The 20,264-nt window shown below is 43.4% G+C and overlaps 1 protein-coding gene across 15 annotated transcripts in view; it reads right to left on the bottom strand.

The window, feature by feature from the left end:
* LOC118227177 (tight junction protein ZO-1-like) overlaps positions 1–20,264 on the bottom strand; it is a 122,487-nt gene that overhangs the window by 61,867 nt on the left and 40,356 nt on the right. Inside the window, exon 1 of one of the 15 annotated variants that reach the window (XM_035417364.1) lies at positions 10,649–11,150. The exons of the other annotated variants lie outside the window; for them this stretch is intronic. Coding sequence (XP_035273255.1) covers positions 10,649–10,675 — 27 coding nt within the window. The 5' untranslated portion in view covers positions 10,676–11,150. Of the gene's footprint in view, positions 1–10,648; positions 11,151–20,264 lie in introns of those variants that run through there. 15 annotated transcript variants of the gene reach the window in all.

Raw genomic sequence — 20,264 nt, 5'->3', positions numbered from 1 at the left:
AGCTCTGAGCGAGCTCGGTCACAATGGGCCATGTTGCAGGGCAGGTGGAGCCATTTAGTGAATTAATGGATTACAGCGAGCGCCCACTTTCCCAGCACTTCTCTGGTCTGTGTTTCCTGTCCGATAAACAAGCAGATGAAAGACCTGTTAAAGAATTCAGCCGTTACTCTCTCCAATCAATGCTGGCATTCAATCGGGGGGGGGGGGGGGGGGACCCCGCTCGCCAATTAAAAATTCATTAAGGGAAGCATACCGTAAACAACAAAGCAACTGGGGTTACTTTGGAGATTTTTAAAATTTGGCTTAACTGGACACTCGGATTTGAAACTGGAGGGGTAAATAGTTTCACATTTGGAGATCACAATCTCTAGCTCATGTGTGCATAAATTAAGGCCTGGAGAGCTGGTATTTATGCTGTTTTTGGTTCCAATACAATTGTTCTGTCCCAATTAGGCTAACTATTTCTAACCGGCTGGCCACTGGGTTTCTCCTAGATCGGACTACAGTAAAACTTGCGAAAGTTACACGATTTAGCCTAATACTGCAAGAAAAGTACGAAATTGAACGGGTTCGCGGAAATCCGTTACTACAGAGGCACAGAAAAGCTTCACAGAGCAAAGAGACGGAGGCTCTCAAACACCTATCAGCCTAATCACAATGCTTTACAACTGCTATTCAACACTTTTAAATGCATGCACGTGTAAACTCCCACAAAGAACACAGGCTGTGCATTACGTGTATGTGTAATATCAGCTGTTCTGTTAGCTGGTGCCATTTTTTTTAAACCCAAAGGGTCATGGTGGCACAGATGAGACTATGTCTTTCAGCTTGCACAACCCTCTTGTTAATGTGACTGTGCGTCTGCTACAGGCCACCTCTGGAGTTTGTTAAGGAAACGGCAGCTTAATTAGCACCCAACACGTGAAATGCATCCTCTCCTCTCTGGAGCGGGAGCAGCCTTCCCAGTCAACGCGCTGTGTGCACTGGCGTAAGTCAGGGGCACTGCAGGCCTTGCATGTTTATAAGACGGCCTTTACTAAATCCACGCATTCTGTTGCTGCTACAGCGCGTGTCCTCATACAGTATGTAGGTCCCAGCATGCACTCCGAGTCTGTCTCTCTTTCTCTCACATACCCACACGGCCGCACACACACGTGCACATGACGACACACTGTACAGCATGCACTCAAATGCCGGAAGTGAGATTGTTTGGACAATGCAAATCAGGAGAAGTCCCAGGCCAGCACTATGTTACCACATCTCCACTACACACACACACATGCACGCACGCACGCACACACACATACATGCGCATGCACACACACACACACACACACACACACACACACACATGTACGTACGCACGTACGCACGCACGCACACACGCACACACGCACACACACATACATACACACACACACACACACACACACAGACAGTTCTGGAGATAGGAGGATCTTGTATGGGGCGTGGAGCACTACCTGAGTCCAAAGCTCAAAGCACTCCTGCCCGCCCCAAATTTTCTGCCCTACAGGCTGACACATGCACTGCTCCACTTCCAGTTCTGCTTCCAGTTGAATCGCTGAACACTGGCTCGCTCGCTGAACTCCGGCTCGCTGAACGCCGGCCCTCCTCCGCTGCCCCTTAACGGTCTTAAGGAGACCAGGACTGCCGCGCAGACTGGCGTCAAACCGCCTATCGATCCTCCGGAGAGGCACTCCGCAGACCCTTTAGCAGCCGGGGGCAACAATCGGACAAATGAATGACCGAGGAGCTGGATATGATCCATCAGAACGCAGGGCGAGCGGGGCAGCCGTCACGACGGGGGCGACGCGGGCGGTGGAGGGGTCCTTTCACGCAGGCCGGGTGATCATTGGTTCGATATTGGGTTCCTTCACAGGCGGTTATAAATCACGGCCGCGTTTTGCAAACGGAACGCAGGGCTGATCTTTAAAGCGGAGGAGCGCGTGCGTTTTTCACCACCGCGAGCGGAGTGATGTCACCCTTATTGCACCTTCTCGCAGCGAGCTAGGCTTAAAACACGCGCAACATAGGCTACACGTAGAGTGGTGCAGAAGGTGAACAAAGCACCTGCTGTTTCACACCATTTAAATACTTAGCTCCTTATTACCATTATTATGATCTAGGCTATTTGTGGACTTCAGATTCACATTTACACCAACTGGAAGATGATTCTAAAACACATCTCTTTGGAAGCCTGGCTCAAGAGTGATTGTTCTACCCTCAAAGCTGGACTTCTGTACTCTTCCTATCTGAGAAACAGGACAGACGCTGTTAGTGATGCATGACTTGGGATTCAACAACCGCGGCAGAAGGATATCTTATCTAGCATAAGAAATAGACCCAGAAGATAAAAATCTGGGGAGGCATAAACTACAACAAGACCAGGTCAAAACCTAGTAGGCCGATATGGCTGGACCTAACACACTTCATCCGGCCGACCAATGGTGTAACCTTATAACTCGGCCGACCAATGGTGTAACTTCATCACTCAGTCACTCAGTCACAGACATTCGTGTTTATAGTGCTGGCCCCGCTGTTGCCATCCAGCCAAAAATAGTAACAATAATAATTTTGCTAAATCTTCCCGCCTCCTGAAAGAAACCACTCTCATCCCCTGAAAAGGATAAACAAAAAAAACAAACCCAGAAGTCTTAATTTACCGGGGTCAGTCTGTATGTGGGCACGTCAGATCTCTTAAGGACCTCTTCAGCTTCATGTTTCCCCCGTGACAGAGCAGCAGCCCCGGGAGGTGTAGCCACAGGACACCCTGCGAACGATCCGCCACGCATGCGGTCCCTTGGAAAGCAATCGCACTGTAAGGGGCAGCCTGAGAAAAGCAGCAGTCCCCCCCAACCCCATTCACATGCTGGGGCCAGCCAAAGAGGCTTGGCGAGGATGGGCGTCTTAATAAGCCGCTAATCTCTGGTTTTCGCAAAACGCGACACCCCCACGGGGCCCGGATTCTGCTTTGCACCCCCCACAAGCGACAGAATTACGAGATAAAGGCTCCCGAGCCCCGCCCCCTCCCCCTCGGCGTGGAGCCTGCCCTCCTGGTGACATCACCCTGCAAGCCCTGCTGGGATACCAGACGAGCGGGCAATTGAAGTGTAGAGCTCCTCTCTGCAGCTGGGTACAAGGGGGGGGGGGGGAGAACTTTGAAAAACCAGAAGAACTGTGCCAGAGGCAAGAGGCTGTTAATAAAGGACCCTACCCCAGCACTTCCCCAAGACCAAAGCATCTGCCAATCTGCTGGTTTGTGCTTAACTTAGCAAGAACAGGAATGAACGGGAGCCAGCATGCTGCAATACAACTGTACCACTGTGAAAGAAGCAGCTAGATTAGTGTAGTATTAACAAGTCACATATTATCCCACGGGGTTAAATTTAACCACAAACGTGCAATGACTGAGCAGCAACTGGAGATCCTATTTAAGATAAATCTTACAGGCAGAGAGAGAGACTGTATTAAATGAGAGATGTTGAGAGGAAGAACTTCAACGATTCTTAAACCAAACATTTTTTCTGTATGAGAAGAATGGTATTCTCTGGGGTTGGAAGTGCAAGGCTCAACTAAACCGCCCCAATGACAGTTGCCTAAACCATAAGCAAACCAACATCTCAAGATGGGTTTCCCTGTAACCACCCACACGAAGGCAACCCCAATGAAAGCCTGAACACCGCAACTGTAAACGGTGGACTCGACCTGAGCACGGTGCCCCACCGATACCCAAACCCCTCCAGAAAACCTAAATCTCTGCATGGCTGGATGCCAGTGGCCAGCCAGTCAGTCCGACTAAGTCATAAATCTGCCCGCACTCTGCATGCCTCTTCCTCCCTTTCAGAGGGGAGAGGCACGGACTTATCCGTTCCGATTCTGCCAACAGGACCTTTTGACATCTTTGGGCAGGATTCGGACATTTCCCACCCCTTTAATTTTAGAATATGGAGCCAGGATGCACAGCAAGACCCGACAGGCCATCCCCAATCCATTGTGCTCAATTCTAGAAAAAAAAAAGATCAAAAATAACAGCCTGCATATTAAAGCCAATCATGTATCTGGGAGATCCTGCAATACAGTTACCTGTAAACTCTGGGTTAAGGTGCAGATCGAAGGATCTGTGCAGTTTAAATGTTAGGTCTGTTTCACACTCCCGATTCGCTCTGACCCTGCTGTGAAGGTTAGCCTTCTTGCTCTAAGCGAGGATTTAAAATCAGTGTGCCGGCTCTGTTACCAAGGGCTCAGACGAAAAAACAAACAAACCAGCAAACAAACCATTTTAAATGCCACAGCTGTTTATTTTATGGAGCGTCGCTATGGGCAACATTAAAGGATGCTCGCGTTGTATTAAATAAACGCACTCATATAACCCACTCATTCACACATACAAGCCCCCCCCCCCCCAAATCACCACTGATCCACAAAAAAATTTAATTTGGCTTATAGCCTACATCTGAAGACAAACAAACACAACCCTCCCCATTTTGTTAACACTCAATTTATCAGACAATCAGAGCAACAAACAAAAGTGCGCTAAAGGTTAAGGCAAGGAGCAGAACCAATTCAATACCCCAGTGTCCCAAGCGCCAGCCGTGAATACATAGGCCTAACTCTAAGACAAAGTTAAGCATCAGTTACAGGGGAAGAGGGAGACTGAGAGAATGTAGCGCTTTAAGCAGCAAGTGTGTGTTTGAGAGGACAGGGCAGGTTAATTTCCCTCCAACACAACGGAACGGAACTGAGGCCGAGGCCGATACGCTACCGCCAAGGAAACCGCTCTGTAAAACAAGAGCTTGGGATTCATGGTAAATGGTAAATGGACTGCATTTATATAGCGCTTTTATCCAAAGCGCTTTACAATTGATGCCTCTCATTCGCCAGAGCAGTTAGGGGTTAGGTGTCTTGCTCAAGGACACTTCGACATGCCCAGGGCGGGGTATGAACCGGCAACCCTCCGACTGCCAGGCAATCGGTCTTACCTCCTGAGCTATGTCGCCCTATTCAGCGCCCAGAGCAGCTGCACTGCGCTGAATTTGGACTCAGTCTTTGAGGCTGGCTTCGGGGCTCGCTGCGCGGTGTGCCCAGGCCTGAATGCCGCTAATTTCTCAGCCGTTACCCCGCGTGAACTTACGCCAGGCGTGAGCGGCTAAAATAATATTTAGGAGACCCCACCCTGAGTAACCAGTGCTATGTGCCACTCTGGTTAGCGGATTGGGAAAAATCCCTAAAGATGTCAACAGCGCACACCTCAAGCAGGATATGCCCCAAGCTCAGCAGCCTTGCATTGACACATTCATGACTGTCATTTGGATACTTTTCAAAAACGTGTGGCATTACATTTCAGTGGAGCAGTGTGTGTGTAGAGCTTGGAGACATGAGTTAGCGCATTCATTTCTGCGACAGAATGTATGTCACCCAATGAGAAGCAATATTAGTAGTTCACTTGGCTAACTGCCTGGGTCTGAAAACCGCAGCAGATTTATAACCCCCCGTTACAAACGCACAGGTGTGACATGCCCTGAATCCATGGCGAGGACCAATCAGGCTTCAGATTATTTGTCAATGGGGAACATGGTGGATAATGCTGTGCTTTCAGGGAGGAATAAGTTGTCACTGTGACAAAAACCCAAGGACCAGATTCATGAAATTAAGCGACCAAAATACACACAGAGAAAGCAAAAAGCCATCGAATTGCCCAAAATGTTTTTGACGCTTGTGCAAAAAACAGAACCAAAACTGGTGCATTCTTACACTCACTAGAATAAACACCCCAATGGCAGTGTAAGAGAGATGACAGATGGCAAACTGTGTGGTACACGGTAACGTTTTGGCACATTTGGCTAAACCTTGAAGGCAACATCCAAATCTGGGAATGTCAGCATTCCATTCTCTTTGTGTGCAGGACTTACGGTCGTGAAAATCATGGACTCTTACGATCACGGCTTTCTTATGAGTTCTGTCCATGTCTTATAAGGATGACTAAAATATGGATTTAGCGGGAAACAGTACATGGCTTTCTCCCATAAATGTGATTACCTTTCCTGCCACTACCTTTCGTTTGCTTACAGAAAAATAACATGCCACATTGCTTTAAATGACAAAGTGAAACATTTTAAAAGCGCCAGGAGAGGACCCCAGGGGCGAATAGTAATTAACATTCCTTCTGAACGCACAGTTAATGAACACCGCAGACAAGAGAGTGAATAACAAGGCCTACTTACCCCATTCTCTTTATTCCTATTTTGCCAACAAATACACAAGCACCCTGGTGAATATTTTTAGAAGCGGTGTTAAAAAAAAACATTTTAATTCTTCTATATTCAGTGAAGCACTGAAAGCCGCGGCGGTGGGTGGGGGGGTGCACTGATGGAATTTAAATATAGCCGATTTAAATGTCCTCATTTTCATGCAGCCTGGATTAATGGGTTCCACACATCTCACCGAATGCTGGGAAACAAACCTGGCCTCTGGTGGGCCTCTAATGTTGGCTACCGGAGGCACTACACTTTACCCTCGTGAGCCGGCCTTCACTCTTTCACAAAACAAAAGCTCACATCCGCACTCCCTCCAAAACAGGAAGCACATTAGGAAGCAACCATTAATGCAAATTACTATTACAGACAACAGCGACTGTAAAACCAGCCTTAAGCGTGATACCAAGCAATCTATCCAATTTTTTGAAGAACATAAAAACGTTTCCCAGACTGTGCAAACTTTATAAACTGCACTGAAGTGTATCCAGTATAACAGAATGGGCTATGTTTAATGCAGATAGCCTAATATTTTTTTAAAATAGAGTAAAATACAAAAATAAATATTTTAAATCACACTGCAAACACGAAGGTATTCAATTACATTTCTTCTCATTCAATACATATTGTTTTCATTGAACACATAATCAATACCTTTCTGACATTTCTGACATTTCTGAATTTCTTATGGAAAACAGACTTCATTAGCCTTACACTGCCAAGCCAGTGCTTTGGCTCTATTAAGCATGCGTGTGATAAATCCTTGCACACATCCACTCTGAGGGTTTTGTCCCAGACTGTAAAATGTGGCCCGTTGGTCACAATGCCAGGCTCTGAATTAGGCTATAGTCTACAGGAGGGTCTCACGCAGGCTGATGATGACAGACACTTCAAAGGCCTTCTAAGCAGACATCTGCACTCCATTGTGCAGGATGTCACTCTCTCCACAGGGGACTTGCAAAAACACCCTACTGCTCATTTACAACATGCACAGTGTCAATACCAATGAGGCGCTCGCGCAACATTTTCACTAAATGCTAAACGGCACGGTTTAACCTGTATTATAATCCACTGTCTGCCCATTTCTTAGCCAACCAGCGAGGTATGGGCGCGTCAGCATACACCTCATACTTTTATGGACTGAGTGGGACACACAGCCGGTTGAGTTCAAAGGGGCTGAACTCTCACATATTCATTGACCCTGTTATTATGGCTTTGTTTTGTGACACTGACATTGCAGCAACAACAGTTATAAGTTAGTTATCAAGCTAGCTGTACATGTATACCACAGGAAAATGTAAAAAATTGTAAAAAAATGTAGAAAATTAACTCATTTTTCTGGATAACCATCTCCATGCTAATTTAATTGGACAACTCATAATAGGGTTGATTACAAGCACCAGATGGCCAATTGGTAATCAGGGACCAATTGAAATCAACATATAAGTATATTAATAGCCTGTGTAAAAATGTGGATGATTAACCTCATTTTACCTCCTGAGAATTCAAAAGCAAATATTCAAAGAAGAAAGTTTCCTGCTTAATATTCCATGCAGAGGTGTCTGCTGTTAGTTGTTACAAACCATAATCACTACTTTCTGTACCAGGTGACAAAGTAACATTTTTGTTACTGTTGCAGTGAACTCAGTCCAGACATTATCATGTGAAGGGTACAAACTGTGCTGAAGATACTGTCCACACAGTCCATAAGCTTGTCCACAAAGTGTTCAAGATGGTGATAACCAAGTAATCGTTCAGGAACCCAGATCATGCATGAGGTCAAAATGACAACAAACATCCTGAATGTAATCTAGCAAAAAACACAAGAGGACGACCGAATGATAAAATACAATTTTGTACAGCTACACTTTACATTTTTCTTTCCATTTTATCTTCGGCTTTGCAGAGACTGTGTATTACACAACCTGATTTCAGGCTTTTATCCTTCGAGACTTCAGTAACGATCCACGATAAATCACGTTTACCTCTTTCAGCTGAATTAATGGGGCAAGTCATGTCCAGCATGGCCCCAGTGATTCCCAAATCAGCCAGCAGTTTTCTGAAGAATATTTCATAACAGTCAATAGTTCCACTTCCCAAGCCATTAGTTCACAATTTAGTTTAAGTTAACATCAACAGTCACACCCCTTTTCTTGTTTTAGGCTATCTTTTGTCACATTATACAAAGGAATAAGCCATGTAAATATTACAATGTAAACTGAACCAGTAAGCCAAAAGCACCATAATAGCTCACACATGGTACAGGAATGCCTTCTTCACATAACAAGACCAGGTTAAAACCCAGTAGGCTATATGGCTGGACCTAACACACGTGATCCGGCCGACCAATAGTGTAACTTCATAACTCGGCCGACCAATGGTGTAACTCCATCACTCAGTCAGTCAGTCAGTCAGTCACAGAAATTTGCGTTTGTATGGCTGGCCCTGCTGTTGCGGTCCAGCCAAAAGCAGACTTGGGAGAGGAAGAAAGACAGAAGACAGACCTCAGGTTTTCAATGGGAATTAATAAGTATTCCAAATACTGGATATTATTTCTCACCTTCTTGCAGATGGATCACATTGAAAAGACACAGCAGTAAGTCAATATTGATACAGGTCCCAATGTCAAACTGGGTCTCATACTACCCGCACAGTGGAGCACACAGAGCAAAAGTGAAAGCTGCACAATGAACTGAATACGTCTCTTTCTGTTTATCAACTCAGGGAACTCTATTGGACAAAGACAGTAACAAAAGCAACCCTAAAATCCATACGTTATCCAAACTGTATGATAAAAAAGTAAAATTTCAATAAATTTAGCGTGGATAAAATGTGGGCACCCAAGCAAATGCTATGTATTGTACATAAACATGTAAATAATAAATGTTAAGTTTTTATATAGTTATGCTTAACTTCACAAATCATGGGAGCATCAGAATGACATGAGGGAAGGAAGGTCTCACCTCACCTAACTACAACTGTTCCAGATCCATAAGGCATTCTATTCCGCCAAATAACTCACCACACGGCACCGGCAAACTGGCCTAGCTGAAAGCTGGCATCTGACATACTTGACAGTCCATGAAAATAATACACTTTCCACTTGTGCACCTGTCAAGCCACAGAAGTTAAGCATAACGTGCCCCAAGCAAGATAGCTGGCGCTAGCTATGCTTAACTAATATAGACTGCACCTACGCCCATAAATAACTGAACAGTGAGACAGCAGATTTACAACTTGCTGGGACTTCACAATTTCAGCACTACCAACAGAGGAGTCACAAGGAAAACATACAAAGTTATAGCAGCTTAGTATTAAACAAGAACCAAGCTTAAACAATAATGACATGTAGCCAACGCACAGACACGGCAGGCAGTAGCAATGCATTTAAAACAATTTCTCTGGCTGACCCAGTTCAGCAGCAAATCCAAACAGGCCCAGGTATCACCTCAACGAGGCTTTTTTCCCCCTCTATTTTAGACAGGTGCACAATGGCTGCATCAATAAGCTCTTCCATAATCAGCTGTAGGCGACTCCCATTACAGTGTAGCTTGTTAGTTAATTTCGTGGCATTATATAAAATACCACTTATACATAATGCCACTTAGCTGTTTTACCTTTAACCCAGGTTGCAAGCAAAGCGGATGCGTCATAGCTGTAAGCCAAATTGTGAAATAGCACCTGGCATGATTCTGCCTATACAAGTAGCTACCGTTACATACATTACGTCATTCCAAACATTTTACATTTCAGGAAAATGCCCCCAGCTGTAAATACCGTTACTCACAAGTTAAGAGAAGTTCAGCTAAGGTAACTGGTATTAAGACTTGCCAAGTTAACCAACATTTGCTTTCAGAAAAGTTAGCTGGGGGTTAGCTGGCTAATTTACTTAGTTTTGCTAGTTAAAGCTTTTGTAACGTTAGTCTAGTCAAACGTTCCAGTGCATTTTCTTCGCTAGTACCGTTAACTATAATTAAAGGTCTGTGTAACGTTAGCCAATCTATAAAGTAAATTTTAAATAACGGGTGCTAAATATTTAACATGCATGTCGTTCCCGTTAAATGTTGTCTAACGAACAATATTTTCAGGAAAAATCTAACGTTAGCTTCCCAATTAACTAATGGTAGATGTCTCGCTCTCATTCCACGTGCTTTATCAAACAAATTGGTAACAATTTAGATAACCAATATTTACTAGCCAGGACAGCTAATGTCAGCATTCCACCAGAACTAGAACAAGTCCAGAAGCGCCCTACCTGGCTAACACGCTTCCATGGGTCTGCAGCTGGTGGGTTTGCAGTTTAAAAGAAAGCCGATGCGGCTTCATCACAATTGAAATGTTACTTTTAAGCACTTTTGTTGTTAGTTTCATCTTACCTTGTTTGAAGTAGCCCTGGCAGACATTTTGTTCCCTTCCTCCCAGTGGAGCAAGTTTCGTGTTGTAACGTTAGCTAGGCAGCTAGCTATATATCACTCAAACCAAATCACGAAAATTCCTTCTTCGATCTCTTGCCCAGCTGCTGCCGCGCCGGGCAGTACGGTCTCACTTTCTCAGGACTCTCACAGACATGTTAGCAAAAATACCATATAAAAAGTCCAAAGTTCAATCCGCTAGCTAGCAATCTACTTTCTTCCACCCAAACACAGCTAGCGTGCCAGCTACAAGAGCATCAAGGTATGATTTCAGTTACTACGATCCAATGAGTCCGACAGTTTATCCTGTGATGTGTTTGGTGTGCTTATAATTTATTGAGCGTGTTGAAATTTGGGGGGAAACGCGGAATAATGTCTCCACGGTTCCAAAGCAATACAACTGCAATGGCAGGATCCGTCTGCCTCTTACAGCTCCCTCGCTTCTCCTCTCTCCAAGCAACAACCGTGACATGTCTGACTGGGACAATCCATTGCATTCCTGCGGGGGTGGTACCGGGTAGAACCAGTGTAGGATCACACTGATGTATATAATCAGCTGAAGCCTTTTCAGTTAAATGTTTGCTATAGCCACAGCTGTACACATAGCGGGCATATCGGTCAAAGAGATACGTCAGTACAACTGGTATGTATTTATATATAATTTCCGTTTTGCGTATCCCTCCCAACAACAAATAGGATGACAAAACTTCAGTGGAATTTTCATCACTCGCTGTCGTCTATGAAAGGGGAGAGGTAAAAGGTTGATGATTTGGATTCCTTATTTATTCCATAAACATTCACGACAGTAATCGAAGTGAAAACTGTGACATCGTTGCTTGCTTCAGGCAGTTGAAATCCACCCGATGAAGTTTGAAGAAAAAAAATGTAGCATATAAGCACAAAGTAGAGCTACCAGTCACAATAGTATCGAGTAGCTTCTTCACAACCACATGGTTGGAGTGGTTGAAAATTGGTTGCTCTTTAAACAATATCCACATTCATTCCGCCTTGCTGCAAACAAGTATTTTTAGATACACTAAAACAATAGGTTTTAATATTTATATGCAAGTTTTAGAGTACATTTTATTTGAAAACTACAATACTACTATAACTTGCGGTCAATTGTGATCACCTGAGTTTTCATTTTGACTGCCATCCAATGTCCTCGATTTAACTTTTTTTTTTTTAAGTGGAACTTTAAAATGAATGATTCTTTTTTCTCCGTTGAAATGCTATGTCAGACCTTACTGCAGCTTTTTTAATGCCCGGAAAACAAAGTTAACTCCCCGTTTTATATTTTCTTGTTCTACTGTTCAGTGACACTGAATGCTAATGAAGCTCACACCCCACAAAATACATGATTGAATTTATTATCTCATTTTGGTTGATAAGGCTGCATGAGACTGAATGGAATGGCAATGGTTTAGTTTATAATGTGTCCAACACTTGAAATCTGACATAAAAAAAAAAATAAAAAAACATGTTGGGTGCATTTGCACAAGGTAAACCTTTGAAACCATTTTCTAAATTTATAACCCAAAAACAGAGAAAGCAGACAGCTGCTATACTGGGCCCCTTTTTTAAATTAAATTGTAAATACTATCACTAAATATTTATTATTCATTTCCCTGTAATCTATCAACGTGTATTGCTCACCATAGAAAGGAATGGAAGATGAATATATGTCATCTTCTCTCAGATTATTTCACATATAATTTATATGAACTACTATTGCATATTTTGTATTATGCAACACCTTATTTTGTATAATATACATAAAGGTCAATTCATGACAAGCCTTTGTCTTTAAAACAGTATAGACTTTCCAGACTTCCCATATTGTTTACATTGGCTTTTTAAACAACTAATCTCATAAAATCTCACCAAATAATCTGTTTAGAATGATGTGAGCATCCACTAAATAGTCATCAGACTTTTTATAGCACTGACATGGTATTCCAAGAAAGGGGCAGTCACAATTTGTGGTAATTTATTGAAAGGATTGCAGACAATAAATTCTTGCAATCTGTACTGAAACTGCACCTTGCACTGAGGAACAGACCAATTTACAATCAACTGGCTCGAATGGATCTTGTGTAATCTTTGGAGCGAGTCCACACACAGGTGCCTCACTTGTAATAGAAACTCAGTTCAGCTTGCGTAACTCTGTTTTATTTTAAGCAATAGCAAGTGAACAAGCTTAAAAAGCAAATATGACTGCAACCATTCATCCAAATCCTTCATTAGATTGCATCGCATTTCATTACAGGCGGCTCATCCTGTAGCATTCATGAAGAAAAAATGTTCCAAACAAAAAGGACATTCCTCATGTTGTCCTCAGCGGCCCCCGCAGATTGGGGCGTGCGTAATCTCTAACGCTGGTTTTGCTTTTCGTTAATGAGCAAACTCACAGGAAACCTCAGGCCTCGTCGCTGTTGCGCAGGCTGCTTCCTATGGCTCCGTGGGGCCCCGCCCGCAGGACGTGCTAAACCACAGCCGCAGACCTCAGCTGGCATTGTTTTAAACGAAACAATGGGGGCTACTGTGCGGCTTCCCCCACGGAACAGATCAGTCCAGTGGTGCTACAGCATACTGGATAACAATACAGGGAGGCTCTGTTTGGCACAGCAGCGACCACAACAGTGGATAGAAAGTGAGATAACTTCTCTTTAAAGCAGTTTAACTTACTCCTCAGCTCTGTAACTGTCTGGAGCCATTAAGAAGAGCTGTACAAGAACAGACTGAAATGCTGCGCATATCCAAACACAGGAAACCTAAATCCAAAAAACGTGTAAAACAAATGGCAAGTCCGATTCAGGCAGGAATGATTTAAAAAAACTAAACTGGTTTTCAAGGAGTTTTGATCCAGGGACCCCCATCCAGACTCAAAGACATCCTAGGGACCCCCATCATAAATTAAAATGGGTTAAAATTTTAAAAATGTTTATATTTAGAAATATCTTCCCAAATCTATATATAATGGTCATTGCATATCAAGTCTGGCCAGGGACCCCCTACAACACCTTCAAGGAACCCCATGGGTTCGCAGACCCCCTGTTGAAAATCCAGGATATAAAACATTTCCCTGACTCACCAGTAACATTTCTGCCAAGTGGTAGGAGGAGGTGTGTTTTACTTAATTTGACTTATTCATAACGAACAGCCTGGTAAGCCTGCAAAAGTCCTTTAGAATATTGTTGATTTTTTCAATGTGAGTGTATGCACAGCACTTCAGTTTGGGGATGCGGCAATGATGGTTTGGTCCTTTAATCAATTCTCATTTTATGCAGAAAAATCAACATTTAGATTTTTTTATCTTGGTTGTTTAAAAAACCTTTCACAGAAATGGATGCTTAAATCAAAAACTATATGCTGTGATCATGTTACAAGACTACAAAAAAGCAATGTGTCTGTTTTTAAACACTTCAATAATTTGATTGTCCAACACATCAGATGAATAATGAAAACATAAGCAAGAACCCTGTTTTTACATAACGAGTGAGAGCTCATTTTCTCTGTGTCATATTCTGAAAAGATGGAGATTGATGTTTCTGTTTGCACAAAGCTATCTAACCATCTTAAAAACAGTCCTAGCAGACATTTTAATTTATCTGGCCTTCATGTTCACTTGACTATTTTAGTACAAAACATGCCTCTCCGGTGATCTCAATGCAAAGCTGGCTGGGGCTCAGAGGTGCTTTTTATAAGGGCTCATTATTTTTGCAGCAAATGACATTGTTACACAAAACTAAATGTCAATGTCCTCTGACAGCCTGGACTTTGGAAAAGGGTGCGAGATGAATGGTGGCTGTTTCTGGTCACACTTGGCCAGATAAAGACAAGCCAAGATTTTACAATCTGATGTGCATTTTCGCACCTTAAACCAACAATCGGAGACTGTGCTCTCCTGTTGCTATTCACTGTGTAATTCATAGCAAAGAGCACAAGGAATAAAAGATCAAGAAGGTCAAGAAATAGCCCATGCAGGAGGTGTACACCAAGTACAAAGCACCTGTAGCCAGTAAATGAAGAGCATATGCCCTTCTTCCCTCTTCAACATTCTGTTACTCAACATAAGAAATGTAGTACAAGGATCCACTACTACCAGAATCTATGGAAAGGATTGCAGACAAATCATTGTCCATCTTAGTAGTCCGTTGGTGCAGCAGCACCATGCATAAGTGTTTGGAGGGGGGCATCCACTTCTGAGAATGATGCTTTTTTTGTGTGCGTGTGGGAGGGGGGGGATGGCATGGAGAAGTTGGGGATACTTATTTTATATCCTTCCTGTGTGTATGTTTGTCCTGTATTTAAATGTCCGATTTCCCTACATGATGTTGTCTCAAGAGTTGCGAGATCAGTCTGAAGTCGCCATCTCTAGCCTCCATCATCTGTCCTTTTCTGGAAGGTATCCAATGCTCTTGTGGTCTTGTTGGTCTGCCGCAAGTACAGTGATGTCTGATTACCCAGATTTCTATCAATTATACATGGAGACCCAAGTTACTGTTGAGTATACAGTTTCCACAAGAGTAAGTGACCGATGCCTTGTGTATCTCTCAGTCCCCAATGCCTTGTGTATTTTTCAGTCAGTATTATCAGTATCTTTTTTCTGATAATTCTGTCCCTTAACTTGTACAAAAACACACACACACACACACACACACACACACACACACAAACATGCAACGCAATTGTCCAGTTGACTGGTGGAAAAAGGTGCCTCTGACTAAAATACCTAGGCCTGCACAACGGAAGAATGTAAAATGTATATTCTATTGCGCATTTTAAAACTGCAGGATAAAAACAGATTACAGAACATTCACTGCAAGCCAGCTTCCAAAAAAAAAGAGAAAGAAATGGAAATAATGGATCTGCCTCCACCGACGGCTATAAACCCTCCACAGAAACACTCCCAGTCCCTCAAAAAGTGCATATCTCACCATAATGCGTGCGCTGTCAGCCGATCTGCCGTCTCCGCTGATGGAACGAGGGGAGCCCGCGACACTAAAATGCGATCAAGAGCAGCTTTGCACCGCGTGGCTGCCCTGGCAGCCAGCACTGAGTGCCCCAGAGCGGCAGGCCAACACAGGGGCTCAGGTGTACTCGCTGAAGGCTGAGCACACAAAAAAGCACCGTGTCAGAGAACTGGGAGGAAACACCAATAAGCCTGTGTGTGTGTGTGTGTGTGTGTGTGTGTGTGTGTGTGTGTGTGTGTGTGTGTGTGTGTGTGTGTGTGTGTGTGTGTGTGTGTGTGTGTGTGTGTGTGTGTGTGTGTGTGTGTGTGTGTGTGTGTGTGTGTGTGTGTGTGTGTGTGTGTGTGTGTGTGTGTGTGTGTGCGCGAGAGAGAGACACAGGGTGTATATGTAAGGGTGCAGGTATGAGTGTGTGTATGTGTGTGCATCGGTGTGTAAATACATGTGTATGACTGTATGTGTGAAAAAGTGTGAAGAGGGAGGGAGTTAGTGTTCTTGCACACTGTCTATTAAGTAAGAAGAGGAAGTACAATACTCTATGAGGAAACAAACAGCAGGGAATGCAATTACAGGTAATGCAGCAATACAGTTGCCACCAATGCACCTTGCTCATCAGAAATTATTATGCAAAGACGGCCTCAGGTTTAGCCTCAAAAGGAGGGGCCATGAAGAACAATAAACGAGCAAAAAGCAACTCTCTCCCGCTGAGTTAACAGCTCTGAGCGAAAGATTCAAATCTAAGGGCAGGTTGCTGCCAACACCCATCTGTGATAAGGGAAGGAGTGGACTCTGCTTACATTTGCCCTTGCAGAAAGAAGTTCATGCAAGCCTCAAAGACGTATTTACAAATTCTTTCTTCTGTGAAGTGAAATCATTGAAAAGATTATTGGAGTCCCACTTTCATTCTTGTTGCTTATTCATGCAATGACACAAATTTATTACACAACGCATCATATATTGATCTACCAACGTACAATATGCAAAAGAGAAACATGTTCCAAAATGATGGATGTTGGCATTCCTGCATGATCAAAAAAAGATCATGTGTCTCTGTGAGACACTAGGGTGATGGGATTACAGTTAAATAGTGTTTACATCCCCTGATGTGAAAACAGCAGTGAAATGAGAAAATGGGGAATGTGGTGGGGGGGGGGGAAGGGGGAGGGGAAGGCTCAGTATAAGCTCCAGTAATGAAATCCAATTCAGAGCAGTGAGGGGCAGGCGGATTTCCAGAGTTACGACGCCCATCTTCCTCTGCGTTAATTCAAAAACAGGTTTGTGCCTCTTATCTGGTTTCCTTTATGTTTTATTGACTCGGGGAACTCTCACCTTCATTACGACGCTCACAAGCTATAGCGCCCTGCTTCTCTCTCTAACCGCAACCCGATGAAGGTCAAGAGTGGGAGTCGGGCTGACAATGAATTTCTTTTAAAGATAATCCATTCGATAGAACAGAAATAACACAGGCACAAATAAAGCGGCATGTGCCACGCGTACTAAGACACACATGCGTGCAAGCACACACTCACAGACGTAAAGCCTACACTTTAAAAGGCATGACATTAACCCATTACCCCGCAAACCTATGCTGTTGCATTCTGGACTATTGAGGCTGCCCGCACAGCAAAAATATGAATGTCCTTTTGATAAATGTCCTCACTAGGAGTTCTGCAGAAAGGTGATTAGCGGGGATTCAAGGCAAACCTCCTGACTTGTTGTCGCTAACGGGCTGAAACAAATATCTCGTATATATTATTGGTACTGTAGCGAGTTGGAGACACACTCATATTAATACTGAGCCTGCTGTGGCAATATGGCTGCGTGACTGTTAGGAAATGAGACAGAACTGACTTCCAGGTGGAGCCCAGATGACGTAACTGACCTGCAGATAATTTGAATGGCGCGCACCCAAGCCTGGGTGCGCACAAGGCATACTGGCGCGGCATATGATAGTGAAAATCCACCACCAAACAAAAACCTGAATGGAGAAATCCAACGAAATGCAAAGGGTGGTCCAACTGCCCATCTGCAAAACACCATCCGGGCCAAGCAAGCAAACTCTCTGTTACCAGGGGTAAGTGACCTCTCTCTGTGGCACCCCAAAGCTAAGTGCACTACACAAGTAGAACTGACGACCACGATAACGCATTCACGTTGGGACAGCATTTGCTTGTTTTAAGTTGCGGATAGATGGCCCAGCAATGGGTCCCCTAGACTGAGCGTAACCACTGGAGCCCCCTGGTCTGTAACTGGTGTCATGTTGTCTACAGAGCTCAAGTTTAGCCTTAGAAAAGGGAAACGCTCCACAAAACAGGAAAATAGGACCTGAGATGTGTTTTATACCACCAATATGAAAATTCAAACAATGTGTTTTCCCCTGGAATTTTGCTTTAAGAAAGAAAATCTTTACTACCTGCATATGTTCTTGTGTACCGACTTGTGCTACAGATTCCAAATTCACAACACCCCCTCCAAAAAAAGCACTGAGCAGCCAGGAAGGGAAGAAAACAAGCATTTTACAGGTTTAGAACAGATCTGTCTCAGAACACACCATGGATTTTATTAAGAAAGTCTTGCAATGGAAAGGTGTCAGTGACACTCCATAATCACATCATCACCTTCATACTCTGCTTTTGGTCCCCATCAGTGCAACATCTCTAAGGGTGGGGTTTTCTGATACATTCTTGTGAGTCTAAAATTATCTGCTTAATGTGTAAAAAAAAAGGTTGTCTCTGTGTCTTGGTGAGAAAAAAATCCCCTAGGTCAGAAACAGGTCTGTGATTTTTCTTGTTTGTGAACCATTTTTATCAGCTTCTTCTCTCTTTCAGCCAACTTTGAAAAATACTCAATTGCAGTCCCAGCCTGACAGCATGTAAGACTAGTGTTTGTTGGAATGTGGCCAGCTGCTGCTTTTGGTCACTCTGAAGTCCACCATTTGTACAGTACAATGATTTTAATGGGCAGGAGGGAGGAGAGGTACCAAAAGGCCAAACTGCTTCATACACATACACTGCATTAGGTTAAGTCAAGCGATTTTTTACATAACTGCCTCCACAGACACCGTCACATAAGCAGTTTTCAATGAATATGCTTATGCAAAATTATTCTGCAAGGCCACGTTAAAAGTTCAATGCATTCCGAAGGCTGACAGTAAAAAAGAAACATGCAATTAAGTTTGTAGTCACAGCTATTACAGAACATATTGAAGATCAATAGACAGATTCCCTTATCTAATGGATGTTCCACTTGAAGATGGTGCTCTTTGCAAGCAAAATTGATTTTCTTATACATTTCGAAAATGTATGTGTGCCTCAAATCAGTGGTCACTTACAAACGTTTACATCCAAAAGCAAAAACGGAATTCATATTCAAAGCCATTTCTTTGTTTGACATCAATTAAATTTTCACTTCAAATTGAAGTCCATTCAACCAATAAAAGAAGCATAGCACAAGAAAATTCTTCCTCATCAACCCCAGTCACTGGAAATAAACGTATTAGGGGAAAAAAGAATGAAAAAGGATTAGCATCGCGTGACAAGAACAGAGCAAACAAAGGCTTGAAATGATCTAGGTTTCAGCTCTTACACTTCCCTGTTAAGAACTACTCTTACTGACGGTGATGTGAAAACTTCCCAGGCAACTGGCAGAGCAGTCACGCAACTGACTGCTGACCGCGAGGAATAATTTAACCCTTCTGATTCGAACCACAGAAATAAATTCACCATAAAAAAGTCTAGTTTCAGGTGGGCGAGAGATGCATGAATGAAAAAGGACAGCACATCCCAGCTTGTCTTGCGCTGTCAGGTCAGCTTTCATCTTCTTCACTTGTGCCTCTCTAAGCTGACCTCAGTCTTTTTTTTTGCATGAATAACACTATTATGGTACTTTTCTGTTACTCCAATTCAGTATTTATTCACGTGCTAATTGTTTTGTTAATACATTAGTTGCACGCACAGCCTAAATACATGGTAACTCAAGGTTTTTTTTTTAAAACTGGGAAAAGAGAAAATACATTCACGCAGAGCCACTCGCACACATCATGAGTGATTAAGGGATGAAGATGAAAGGAAGAGACGAGAGAAAGCCATTCTCAGCTCACGCCTTCATTTCTGATTTAGACGAGTTCCTCTAAACTTGTCCTTTGAATAAACCTGTCGATGTCTCTCGTTACGTGGCTCTGGCGATCCATACAATTGCATGGATTTGTCATCAATCAACCCGAGGCAGTAAAATAATTAAGCTATTGTTTATCGCAGAGCAGTATGCTGGAGCTACAGTGTTGTGGAGTGGGCTCGCGCGGATGAGAAAGTGTTTAGCCGGCAATCGAATGGCCGTTCTTGGCCTCGTTCGATTTGATTAGAGGGGCTGTAGTGTAAAGCCCTGGAAAATCACTTCAGGGTTTTATATAGGTATGAAAATATACGTGCGGCTTAACACAGCTTGGAAATTGCATTGTATCTAACCCCAGCATGAAGCAACGCTTGCCGTCCATGACACCAATGCCGAAAGTGCCAACATTAATCACATAACTCTCCACACACGTGCACAAAAACATGCATGCACACACGCGCATATTTAGGATATATGCACAGGTGACAAATTAAAGG

This window comes from Anguilla anguilla, chromosome 5 (genome assembly GCF_013347855.1).
Source record: "Anguilla anguilla isolate fAngAng1 chromosome 5, fAngAng1.pri, whole genome shotgun sequence".
NCBI lineage: Eukaryota > Metazoa > Chordata > Actinopteri > Anguilliformes > Anguillidae > Anguilla > Anguilla anguilla.
This window is presented reverse-complemented; position numbering and strand designations above follow the sequence as displayed.